Source organism: Xiphias gladius, chromosome 17, assembly GCF_016859285.1.
Source record: "Xiphias gladius isolate SHS-SW01 ecotype Sanya breed wild chromosome 17, ASM1685928v1, whole genome shotgun sequence".
Lineage (NCBI taxonomy): Eukaryota > Metazoa > Chordata > Actinopteri > Istiophoriformes > Xiphiidae > Xiphias > Xiphias gladius.
Window position 1 is genome coordinate 16,268,476 of NC_053416.1, and position 13,120 is coordinate 16,281,595.

The 13,120-nt window shown below is 38.5% G+C and overlaps 1 protein-coding gene across 1 annotated transcript; it reads left to right on the forward strand.

The window, feature by feature from the left end:
• Positions 1-3,952: 3,952 nt before the first annotated feature.
• On the forward strand, positions 3,953-12,581 carry sms (spermine synthase). The gene is made up of 11 exons (XM_040150790.1): positions 3,953-4,131; positions 5,661-5,781; positions 7,904-7,991; positions 8,457-8,521; positions 8,616-8,791; positions 9,020-9,174; positions 9,339-9,428; positions 10,097-10,211; positions 11,039-11,118; positions 11,712-11,827; positions 12,278-12,581. The coding sequence occupies exons 1-11, from the start codon at positions 4,086-4,088 to the stop codon at positions 12,306-12,308; spliced, it is 1,083 nt and encodes a 360-aa protein (XP_040006724.1). The 5' UTR covers positions 3,953-4,085; the 3' UTR covers positions 12,309-12,581.
• Positions 12,582-13,120: the final 539 nt, after the last annotated feature.

Here is a 13,120-nt window from a genome sequence, read left to right on the forward strand (position 1 = left end):
GTTTTTGTACAGGATAAACAAAAGAGGTATAACATTAATGGCCTTTAGAGAGACCATCGGGTGGATTTTGTTTTTACCTGTGACAGATCCAGGTTAGTCATTTCCCTTCTTTCTGGTCTTTATGCTAGGCTAAGGTATCAGGTCCTGGCTTCATATTTAATGGACAGATAAAAGAGTTGTATCTTCACCTCACTCTCAGCAAGAAAGCTCAAAAGTGTATTTCCCAAAATACTGAACTATTTCTTTAATTTTGCTCATTTTACACATAACCACATAAAGTCCATCTACTGGTCCCTCCTCTTTTACGTATCTGACAAGAAAAAAAGCACAATCCTGCCCCAGATTCTCATTTTTACCTGACTATGTATTTTCCATTCCTGCTTACCTTCGTCTCAGTAGGACCTCTCACACAGCTAACAACCATAACGAGTAGCTGTGTAGCTGGAGGTGTGCAAGAGAGGGCCGGCAACCCTTGGTTTTTGAGAGGCACAAATACTACACATTCCATACCCGCAACCAATCCCAGTTATTTCACTAGTATGCACTTGATTTGATGTATTTGCCTGGAGGTAATAACAGAATCATTTTTATCACTTTTTAGTCAATGGCTGAATATGCTGAAAAAAGTGAAAAAGGTGAGTCAATAAGACATGTTTATGAATGTAATTGTTTTGGAAAATATGTAGGCATACCTAACGACTAAGAGCCTAAAGCCATGATAGCGGCTCTCTTAGGCTGTACTGATACACTGCGGTGCTGACATGAATGTGGTTACCAACTTTCATGGCAATCCACTCAATAATTGTTGAGACATTTCACTCAAAACCACAAATGAGATCCTCATGGTGGTGCTAGAGGAAAGACCAAAGTTCTTAGGTTATATGGGAACCATGAACGTCTGTAAAAAAAAATTTTTGTTCTAATACGTTTTGTAGAGATATTTAACAGTGTAAACTTTGACCTGTTCATGTCACTGAATGAAAAGTCAGGGGATCACTAAAGTCAGCAAAATTCATCCCCTGGGAACCATGAATGTTTGTACAATGTTTCATGACAATCCATATTTCAGTCTGGACTGACATTGCCAACCCTAGAGTCACGCCGCTAGCGTAGCTAAAAAATGAGCATTGGAAAACAAAATAATGCAAAATCATTTTCTTTTGTCTCTTTACACTTCCATTTAGATATATTTATTATCTATAGATTTTGCAGTCTTTTAATCAACCACTAAATTCCTTGTAATTCTCGGCCAACCCATATTTTTCCTTTACGGTATTCTTATTTTATTTCCCACAGAGTCTTTCATCACCTCTCAGTCCTTGTAAGAGACATCAGGTACCACCCCCACACATTACTCTCCATGATCTGTTGCCTGAGCAAATACTAGACAAAGCTCCACCAACTCCACCTGTTAGTGACAGAGAAGCCTCCTCCCCAGGGCCTATTTGTGCTTCCCCGAGGGAGAAAGGTGAGTTTAGGATTTGTGTTTGTTTGTCTGCAACATTTTCTTGTCAGATATAAGATTACAGAGTTTAGTGAAACATTTTCAAATACATTGACATTTTTTTCATCGGGCTTTTGTTTGACATGTGTAAATAATAACATGTACGACATGTAAAACATGTTTGTTTGTTTGTTTGTTTTCAAACCACTCAATCCAACAGGCAGGAATTCTCCCCGTACAAAGTATTACAAAGGAAGTGCACATTCTGTAGGGTGTCTGCGTCATGGCACTCTCAGTAATGACCAAGCAGTGAGGGCGGTTTATCTGCTGATGGGAGGGGCTGCTGCTTCCTCTGCTATGGGTTACCTAGGCACATGCTCACCCTCTAGTCTGGAAGCCAAAGCTCCTGACCTGCCACTCAACACAGATTTCTCTGGCATGGGACCAGCAGGAACGTACCACGCCAGTGGGCCCGCACTCGACTCCTCTCACTTTAACAGCTTTGACTTTGAAGTGGCAGACTCTGATTTTGATGCTTTTGATTGTGGGGGGTTTACTTTCTGATGATGTGCTGCATGGCGGCTATGGATATGGACAGCTTTAATGATGATGTTAAATGTACCTGATAGATTTGTCAAAATGACAGAATTATATGAAGGGTTTCAATTCAAGATTATTAGTTTGATCGTTATAGATTGTTCTTAGTTGCTAACTCTGTCTGTCTTTGTGTCGTCTGGTGCTGAGCGGGTAGTGTACAATGGGTTTTTGGAGGTTAATCACTGAAAATAGCTGCCTGCTGTGACTGAAAACAATGCAATGAGAGTGGTGAGAGTGAACCAGAACAGGGAAGCTGTGGGCCAACAGACAACGAAACAATGAGCTGTTGCTCTCTCCTAAACTCCGTAATGCAAGAGTGGAGCTGCAAATTCAAAGTGATAATTCTCTGTAGGTTCATCACTATGAGGGACCCCTTTCACATTGTCATTTGATACATGGTTGTGATAAAAATATCGACTATAGCCGCTTTAAAAAACACATCCTCTTTTTTACCTTTAGTAAAAAGTTCAGTAAGGCAAAGTAAAAAGTTTTCACTCTGTGATTTTGAATTCTTTAGTATGACCTGTAACACCTATGTTGTGATATGGACAATGTGATAATTATTGCAAAAATGTATTTTGTGCATATTGCCCACCCCATGTGCATTGTTTGTGCATTAATTGCACTATCAACACTATCAGTGATTGTGAATGTGATACGAACTTATGATAATTCATAATATGCTATGTATGTGTTTCAAACTGATACAAGCCATGAATGAACCCTATATGTTAACTATGGCATGGACACTAATAGGAGATTTGCAATATGACACGCTTTTGTACTATTTCAATATAATGTTTTAGGAGTATTAAACATATTTTCTAACCTCGAGTGGATTAAAATAGAGCTGTATCAGATAGTTCATTTAGTAGCGGTTAACCTCTGACTGCGGACAAATTAACAGGCTCCTCCAAATCTCAGCATCATCCACTTTTGTTCATGTAAAGTGTTTCTTTCAAATATCCAGCTGTTATGTGCTCATGTCCTTTGTTTGATTAAAAGCAAATTTATGTTGTCTATTTGAGCCAATTTCGCTTGTATAAATAAAACTGATAAAAAGATTTTCCAGTTTGACTTGCTTTTCTTCATACTTAACATAGATACTTAACATGATTCTGTTACTAATGACCGATTTTAGTTAGATATGGTAGTTTTATGGATATGGTCTCTTCCATATACTTAAAACTCACCAAAGCTCTCAACAAAAGTCATTTTTTCAACTTTCTCTTTGTGATCTTTGCCGTCTGAAAACTTCCACAATGTACAGTCCTCTCTAAATCCAGCTAAACTCTAATGAAAAAAAAAAACAATCTAAAAAAACATTGACTAAACAACATTAGATTATTTTCCAAAAAACTACAGGACTTATCTAAACACACGAAGCGAGTCACATGGCTCTTGGGAAATGCTCTGTTCCAAGGCTGTATTTTTAGTTTTTTTCATTTCTGTACAGAAACCAGAAGTTCTGATTTCACTTCGGCTCTCTATGTATGGTCAAATCATCTGTGTTTTGTGCTCTCTGTCAAATCTTTTGTCGTCATACTGCGATATAGTCGACATGTATTCATGGTCCTGTGTGGAACTAAAGAATTGCCTATTTTTCCAGCTAAGCACTCATCAATAAAAACCATCTACATTGAGTGTATTCTAAGTAATTATTGTCAGGTTTGTTTACACATGCAAATGTAACGCACATTTAGATTAATGTACACACTCACAAATCTCAGTACACATCTGGTTCCTCTAAACATTCACTGATTGAGAAACCGGCGCGCAACGCTCGACACAAATTGTGCAAATATTGTTACCATAATTCCCCCCAGAGATAAGCGGTGCCCAAAGGAAGATTTCTATCTCGTCTCATCTTCTACTCTCTGCTCCGGGTCGCCGCATACTCCGCCGGCAGCCCAGTAGCCACGCCTCGTTTGGCAAGTGTAGTGGGTAGTGGTAACAGCAGTGGTAGCAGGGCCCTCCCTCTGTCTCTGCAGATAAATATTCGCAGCCTGCCTATTCCAGGCATGGATGACGGTTGCACGCAGCCATGGCACTGCGACATTATACTCTCGACTTCAGCCTCTCTACGGCAGGTAAGACGAGTGCGATGGGCGGCTGCTGCAGTCAGTGCATCCAGGTTACAGTCACTGCTTTAGGGCTGCATGCTAGCTAGCTGGCTAGCGTGCTAATATTAACCTGCTAGTCTGTCAGTGCCCTTCAAAACAGTCACGTTGTATTGATTTGGTTGAAACATGGCTGACAGTGGCATATACATATGTATTTTCCCGACAAGTTGGGGGTTAAAGCTGATCGTTATTCCAGGTGAAATGTTTCATTTCAGTGTCTTTTACATGGACGCATGTTGTTACACATGTACTTCAGTGTCTGTTCAGTGTCGTTGCTCTGGACAGCGGCTCAGTACCTTTCTGGCTAACAATGCCAATAAAGTACATTCAATTCATCGCTGTCGCATGGGAAGTGGCGCATTTTCGGCCATTTTTGAAGTTTTATGCTGTACCTTAAGGCGCTGATGCTGTCCGACCCAGCAATAACCTACCTGTCTCAAAAAGCAATACAGGAAGTGTTCATTTCGTCACCAATAATAAAATATATGACCATACGATAATAAAAAATGAACTACATCTAGGTTTTGAATCGCATTTGTTTTGTATTAATGATGGAAGAAGTATTCAGTTATATCACACAGTGTAAGTGTAACATGTTGGCACACTAAGTTGGTTTGGGTGGGACTGATATTAACTGCTACATACTCTGTTGGGAAGTTTAATCTACAATAATACATCATATTGTATAAAATGATCGTGTGTTTTGTACAATAAAACTTAATCCGAAAAGTAACTAGTAACTATATCTGTTACATAGATGTAGTGGAGTAAAAACTACGTTATTTTTCCCTCTGAAATGAAGTAAACAAAGTAAGCAAACAATGGAAATACTCTCTTTTTTTATTAACAGAGGGGAAACCCTTCTTATCTGGCAAGAATGTGGTTTCATGAAATATATATACCAGTATTATTACATTATTATGCAGAGTAAGGGTGCATAGTGATTTAGCACATTTATTGCTTCAACTTCTGAGTATTTCCATTTATTGCCATTCGATGCCTGTACTCCACTACATTTTGTATAGCTTTACTCATTTATTTGACAGCTAAAATAACTTGTTACATTGCTGGTTAAGATTTACTCATGTAAAATGCAGTGCTTTGTTTTGCAATACATTAAACTACTCAGCAGTAAATATAGTAGTTAAAATTAGTTCAGCATTGACCAGCTACAACATCAATATGCTGTTTACATGTTAATACATCTTTAATAATTTAGGGATAATCCAGAGGCATAAAGTTTAATGATACTGCACTGTCAGGAGCCATCCCACCTGCATAATGAGTACTTTTACTTTCATAATTAGGTACATTTTGTCAATAATACTTTTCTTATGCATAGCTTTGAATGAACTTTTACTTATAATGAAGCATTATTACATTGTCATGTTGCTACTTTTATATATGTAAAGGATCTGAGTACTTCTTCCACCACTGATGCAGAGAATGTGGAGTAGGGGCAGATTATTTTTCATGGCTTCATCCTCTTTTCCCAGTTGACTCTGCTTCAACAGTTCCTGGCCTGCTGTCAATATTTCATGAGCAGGAAATGACAGAGACTGTCCATGATACAAATGGGCATGGATACCTTGCTACTTTTGTAGGCAAGAATGGCCGGTAAGAACAACATTTTTGTTTACCCCACAATGTTGTTGTTTTTTTTTTAAGATTTGTGTTTTCTTTGGTGGTACTGTACAGATGTAGGTATTTCCAGAAAAATCTCAGTGTTGTGTAGTTTATTACATAATATTAATTTCACATTTTATATAAACATGCACATCAGATTTTAATACTGCCAGATGGAACCTACTGTTTTATTTTAAGTATAGAGTGCTTTTAGTTAGATTACCCTCTGGAAATGAATAAATTGTGAATTCAAATCGTTAGGGTTCCCTTTTCTTGTTTGGAAGAGTTCTCTTTGTAGTTTTTTTGCTTTTGTAGTGACTCCCTATTCTACAAAATAGAATGCCATACATCCTTTTGGGGTGTATGGCAGACCCAACAGTTGACTTGATAATCGGAATTTATTTTCAGACTTTGAAAGACTACAGAAAGCGACTTTTTCTCCAAAATCTGTTGGCAGGCGACAGATTTTTTTTTACATTTGTCCTGATCAACTGAAGTAGCTGTCTTAGTTGTATCCATTACAAAGTTGGTGCTGAGTTTGACAAGCTACCTGGATGGATGAATCTGACCTCGCCATTGTTGTACAAGTGGATATGGAGGAGGCCAAAATATGGTTAATTGCATAAAGGCTGGCTTGAGTTAACCCAAGAAACCAATGCAGAATGAAACTGTTGGCTGGGCAAATTTAAGACTGCTTTAAGTAATTGAGATAACTCCATGTTCATGACTTGACTAAAATACAGATTGGAGACATCCTGTAAAGCTGACATCAATTCGATGTGAAGAAGATAGAGACAGTTATGTCCCTGAGTATGAAACGCCTCACATTATGCATATCATATGACACGTACACAGATTCTGACGTATGTAGTACCGGTGAATGTGTTTACATGTGCACTGGTACTCCAATCATCAGGTTTTTGTAGTATCCCAGTTATGTGTTGCACATGTAACCATCATTACCACTGAGATGTTTAAATAGAAACCTGGATACTGTTATAATCATGTAAACAGGGATATAAATAAACCATCTTTCTCATGTTCCATGTAAACATCATATCGTAAATATTGTCAAAACCAAAACAAGACTCAAAATTGGGATGCTAAATATTTCATCCTAAAAGGGATAACCTGCAGCCCTGAATTGTCATTTGTATAGAGGAAGTTGTGGGTCAAATGTCTGTGTTGTATGGTCTGAATTAACCATAAATGCGTGGTCTTGTTTTTAAGCAGTCCTCCACTATAATTTTAAGTCAAATCGCAATTTGGAAACAGCTTTGGTACAGTGTTTGGTTTCTGTGTTTCTGTATGCCACTGACTAACTGGTTAAATTCACTGATCCTAAGATTCAACCAGTATTGACTGGCCAAAATTATACTGGTACCAGACACACACAATGAGTGACTGTTTGCTCTCAGAGCTCTGCTGGAGAAGTTCAGGCTAGCCTTACATGTCTTACAGTTTACAGACGGTGTCATAGTTACAGACGCACTGGTGCAGTATTCACAAAGGATCTTATCTTACCACTGGGAGTCCTCAGAACTATTCACAGAGCTGCTGAGATGAGTTTTCAGTAACGAACAAAGAGAATTGCTAAGCTAAAAGACTGGAGTAGATTGACCTCCTCATTATGTTCTCAGTGGTTGGTGTTGGACAGGTCTGACTGATCTGTGTCAGTGAACAGGAGCATGCAGAACAAATGAAATAATATATTTAGATGAACAGAAGGACAGACAGAAAGCTTCCAAAAAAAAAAAAACTTTTACAGAAACCTCTCACACCACTCTTGCAGTATGCCGTCCGGCTTGAGTGCGTCTGGTGAAGGTTTGATAGTGTGACGCAGAAGCAATGTATTTAGCCATATTTAGGTGAAAGTAAGACTGTTGGGTACATACAGAGAACGTAAAGAGTGATGCAGTGGATGTATTGATTCTTCCCACTGTGAGTTCTTTGCAAAGGAAGAAACAACAAACCTTTTACAACTATCTTCAGGACAACAGGGTGTGAGTTTTTGAAAATGTGATTTTGGGTGATGTATCAGTTTAGTAAAATTAAATGTTCTAATCACTTTATGGGTTTGCATCCATCTCTTCATCTTCACTTCATTTTTCAGGCTTGTTATTCTGCGTGTGCACTCCCATGGGTTGGTCACCATTGATCTGCAGTGTTACGAAGAGGACAACATTGCACAACTAGACAATGTATGTGATTTTAAAAAAAAATACACAACACTTTTTTTGCGTTACCTAAAAAAAACTAAACCAAACCAAACCCAAACTAAAGCATGCAAATATGTCCTGTGATGTAATGTTATTACAACTTGGTAACTATACACAAAAGCACAACTTATATAGGATTACCTGGAAACATAAAATGAGGCCCACTGTCTAACATTACTGCCTTCACATGTTGTCTACTTGCCTCCAGTACCCAACCACAATCTTTCCCTCAGACAGATATTTGGCAATCCTCTCGAAATACAACTGTGCCCTTCATTGCTATTGAATAGCAAGTTGATACACGCAGAGAACAGTAAACGATACAAACGGTAGCTGCTGCATTGTTCACTGCCAGTGTGTTTAGGCATTGGCTACAAGTATCCCACTAGTTGACGAAAATTGTTGTGCACTTAAGCTTTTATGGTGACCCGAGTATTTTCTTCGCAGCTTTTAAATGCACTGGAAACGAAGCTAAAGGTTCTCCTAAATGGCAATATCACAAGAATTAAAAGGTAAGTATCTGGAGGTTTGTGGCTTTGCTCATGTAGTAGAAAGGTGATCACTGTATTTCATTTCATTGATTAATTGTACTCCCCCCCCCCAAAGGCTCCCTGCTCTCGTGCGAGGGGCAAAAGTTGACCGATACTGGCCCACAGCTGACGGCCGACTGATTGAGTATGACATTGACCGAGTGGTGTACGAAGAAGATTCTGCATACCAAAACATAAAAATATTGCACTCACAGCAGTTTGGAAATATCCTAGTACTCAATGGAGATGTTAGTAAGTGTATACAACACTACAATACATGGCTTATATGTCATTTTGAGACACAAGATACGGTCAGTTTAGCCCCATCAACTGAAAATAATGTTTTTTTAAGTACACTCTTAACAGGGTGTTAAAAGTGTAATAATGTTCTTGATTATACTTTCCTCAGTAAATTTAATGGTGATTATTTTGTTAGTTTCTATTATATATAAGTGTGTAAATTAATCATTTACCCTACAGACCTGGCAGAGAGTGATTTGGCCTACACCCAAGCCATCATAGGTAGCGGAAAGGAGAATTATGCTGGAAAAGAGGTGCTGATATTAGGAGGAGGTGATGGAGGCATCCTCGCTGAGGTGGTCAAACAAAAGCCAAAGATGATCACCATGGTGGAGATATCCTTTATGGGTTCTATTCTGCTGAAATTTGTCTTTTTTTAATCCCAGTATTGTGACTTTAACTTTACCTTTAGGCAATTTAGTTATCCCTCACAGTGTTATATTAATATGCATAATTGTACATCCGCATCTGATTGATCCTTCCTTAACAAAGTGTGTACATTGACCAGAAGGTGATAGATGGGTGCAAAACGCACATGAGAAAAACCTGCGGCAATATCCTTGACAACCTGAAGGGAGATTGTTACCAAGTGAGTGCTGAATAAATATACAGCGACGAGTGGGGAGAATTAACAGTGTGTGGATCACTTTTTAAAGACAACAGGGGGCGTGGTTGTTAATCAGAGCTACAGTGATGGAATAAGAGTGTGAAAGCATCGACACAAGCGGAAGTGAAAGAATTTTCACCCTATTAAAAGGCAGCGATAAATCATCTTTATGTCTTTTGTGTCTTATACTCTCCCTCTGGTTTTAAAAACCGGAGTGAACACATGGAAAACCCGGAACAGCAAAATGATTCTATGATCTATAAAAAAAACAACTTTGCTCCTTAATATTTGTCACTTTATCAGACCTGGTCCTCTGAAGTTAACATGCTCCAGAGAAGATTCAGCATAGTTTACCACGGTGATTTACCCTGGTTAAAAGTGAGCCAGCTTCGTGATTCGTGGGTTAATCCAAAAGATAGATGGATAATAATCTTGCTGGTGGAGGGCCGCCTCCAAAACATACTTTGTCTCTGATTGTGCCAAAGAACTGAAAGATTTGTCGATTTAGATTGGAAACGAGCAAGATAAATGTGCATGTTTAATATTATTGTATAGAGCATATGTGAAAATGTATGTATTAACCATATTTTCCAAATGAAAGAAACTTAACAAGACAGTTGAGTGGATTCTCCTTGTCTCATGCATTACAGATACTAGTTGAGGACTGTGTCCCTGTGCTGAAGAAGTATGTCCAGGAGGGACGGACGTTTGATTACGTGATTAATGACCTCACTGCAGTCCCAATATCCACAGAGCCAGAAGAAGGTTTCTGTATTTTACCTATGTACACACGCACACACATACACACACACACACACACACATATACTGTATATATATGTGTGTACAGGGTACTGTATTTTACTGTCGTTTTTGCACACTTTATTATGTTGCAGATTAAATTTTTAATGGATTCTTTTGCTCAACAATCTACACTCCATAATCCATTATGACAAACTGAAAATATGTTTTTCGAATTTTTGCAACTTTATTAAAAATCAAAATCTCTCACTTACAAGAGTATTCCCTTAGTTCAGTACTTTTTTTCATTAATTCAAGTCTGTACAAGCTTTGCACACCTGCATTTGGGCAGTTTTCCCATTCTTCTTGGCAGATCCATCACACTGGATAGAAAGCGTCCGTGAACTGCCATCTTCAGGCCAGATGTTCTATGGGTTTTAAGTCCAGGCTTTGGCTGGGTCACTGAAGGACAGTAAGAGACTTGTACCGAAGCCACACCAGTGTTTTCTTGGATGTATGTTTCCGGTCATTGTTGTGCTGAGAGTTGAACCGACCCCCAAGCCTCAGGTAGCGTGAACTCTGGAGCAGTAATAACTTGGAGTGCGACAGAAAGGGACTGAATACTTTTGTAAATAAGAGATTTCAGTTTTTGACTTTTAATAAAGTGGCAAACATTTCTAAAAACATGTTTTCACTTTGTCATTATGGGTTACTGAGTGTGGATTGATGGGCAAAAATGGCAATTCTATCCAAGCCACTGTATGTATGCATAATCTAAGGTATTGGATAAATGCAGCACAAAGATGTTGTTGTTCAACCTATTTCTGAACCTGTCTTGACTGGTTTTTGTAGACTCAACATGGGAGTTCCTGCGTCTCATCTTAGATCTGTCAATTAAAGTTCTGCACCCTACCGGGAAATATTTCACACAGGTGAGTCTTGTCCTTTAATAACTGCTAAGTATGTCTTGTGTAAACTGTTGGTATTGGTACTGTTAATATATCAATACACGTAGTTGTTCAGTGGGCATTAACTGAGAGGAATCAGAGGGCAGATAGAGATGCTTTTTAACTTTTTCCCTCCATTCCCCCTTACCTATTTTTACTGAAAACGTTTGCATCTTCTGGAGTACCTTACTTTGTTTGATATATTTCCTGCTGAAAGAGGCTATTTGGGCAGTAAATATTGCAAGGAGAGAACACAGCACAGTTAAACCAGTTGTATATCAGTCAAGGAGAGAACTGCAGTGCTATTTGATGAGAGAGATGAAATTGCTTCCTTGCTCTAAGCTTTATGGTCAGCGTTTTAATATAAAGTTTAGTTTTAAACTGTCAAACTGGAATATCTTACGGAATGGGAAATCAAGAAGGGGAAAGCCTCTTAATTTTATTGTGGCTAAGCACTGGAACACACCACTTCCACTTATAACCCTCCAGCTATGGTTGAAAAAAGGAAAAGAAACTTATTAGCTACAGTATGTGTGTCTCATGACTTTTTATTTTTTTTTCCTGACACTGGTGATCAGGGTAACAGCGTGAATCTGACAGAGGCACTGAGTCTGTATGAAGAACAGCTGGGAAAGCTTTCATGTCCTGTGGGCTTCTCCAAAGAGGTGGTGTGTGTGCCCTCCTACTTGGAGCTGTATCCTTTCATCAGTTCTAAGATTTTTGATATGCTAATGTTGTAATTCACAAACCAACCACAGTGATTGAATTTATTTACAACCCTAAAAATGTTTTCTATTATAATGTTTTACTGTCTTATTACTGTTTGGATCTTATTCTTGTAGATTTGGGTCTTATTTATGTTGGTAATAATAACCATGTGCTCACAAAGTTAATTTCTTTTTCTTTTTTCTTTTTCACATAACCTGGACCCTTCATTTTTTTCACCCTGCCAGGTTTTGTTGCAACAATGTTCTAATTTTAGAAATGACTTTGTTGAGCACAGATATGATGGACAAAACTACAAGACCCAAGTTGAGATAAATTGAAATGATCCTTTCCCACATTCCCAAACGGGGACAAAGCCATACTGTACATTTTTGCTTTCATATTTTGTTGTGTACAATCCTTAATTGTACTGTGTCAGATGGGTTTTCTACACCATATGGAAAAAGTAAAGACCTCCAGTTTTCTCTGCTTGAATCTCCAGCAGCTGGAATGTGAATGCTCTAGTTCTTCTGCTTCTGCTGTAGCCTGAAGGGTGCGTTCAGACTGAATGTGACATGGAAATCACAGGCAACACAAGGTTTGGATAAATGCATTGTTATGTGGGCTTTAAAATTTTGAAAATAGGAGTGGATCTGGAGAAATATAGAGTAGAGTTCTAGCAATGTGAAATCTGTCTTATATACACACAACACACACACACACACATGCGCACGCACACACACGCACACACACACAAAAAAAAACACCATTCAGCCCCAACATTAAAACCGGTAACTGGTTTTAGTGTTGGGGCTGATTGGTGTAGGTCTTGAGTAGTCCATCCTTACGCAGGCACACTCCACACATACACACGCCGGTCTGTGCCTATTATCAGTGAGCTACAGCTGTGACCACATCACTTTGCATTCAGTCTGAAGACATCTCAAGGGATACAGTGACAGTTTTATTATCCCCTATCTGTGGACCCCATTCTACCTTAATCTTACTTCTCTTTCTACCTTTTTTGGTTGTGTTTTACCATTGTTGTTTACTGCAATCTATAAGTTGTATTTCATTTGTGTTACTTGATTTGGAATGTCCATTTGCATGTGCTCTGAAGGAACTGTTAGATGTTTAAACACTGATATGATACACTGATAATGTGGTGTAACTCATTTTCAACAAGTGTGTGTTCTCTCTTGTTTGCTTTAGCTTTTTATTTTCCCTCTTGAGTTATGAGCTCCAATCGTGTGATAGGCCAATCTATAGATTCAGCCCAGCT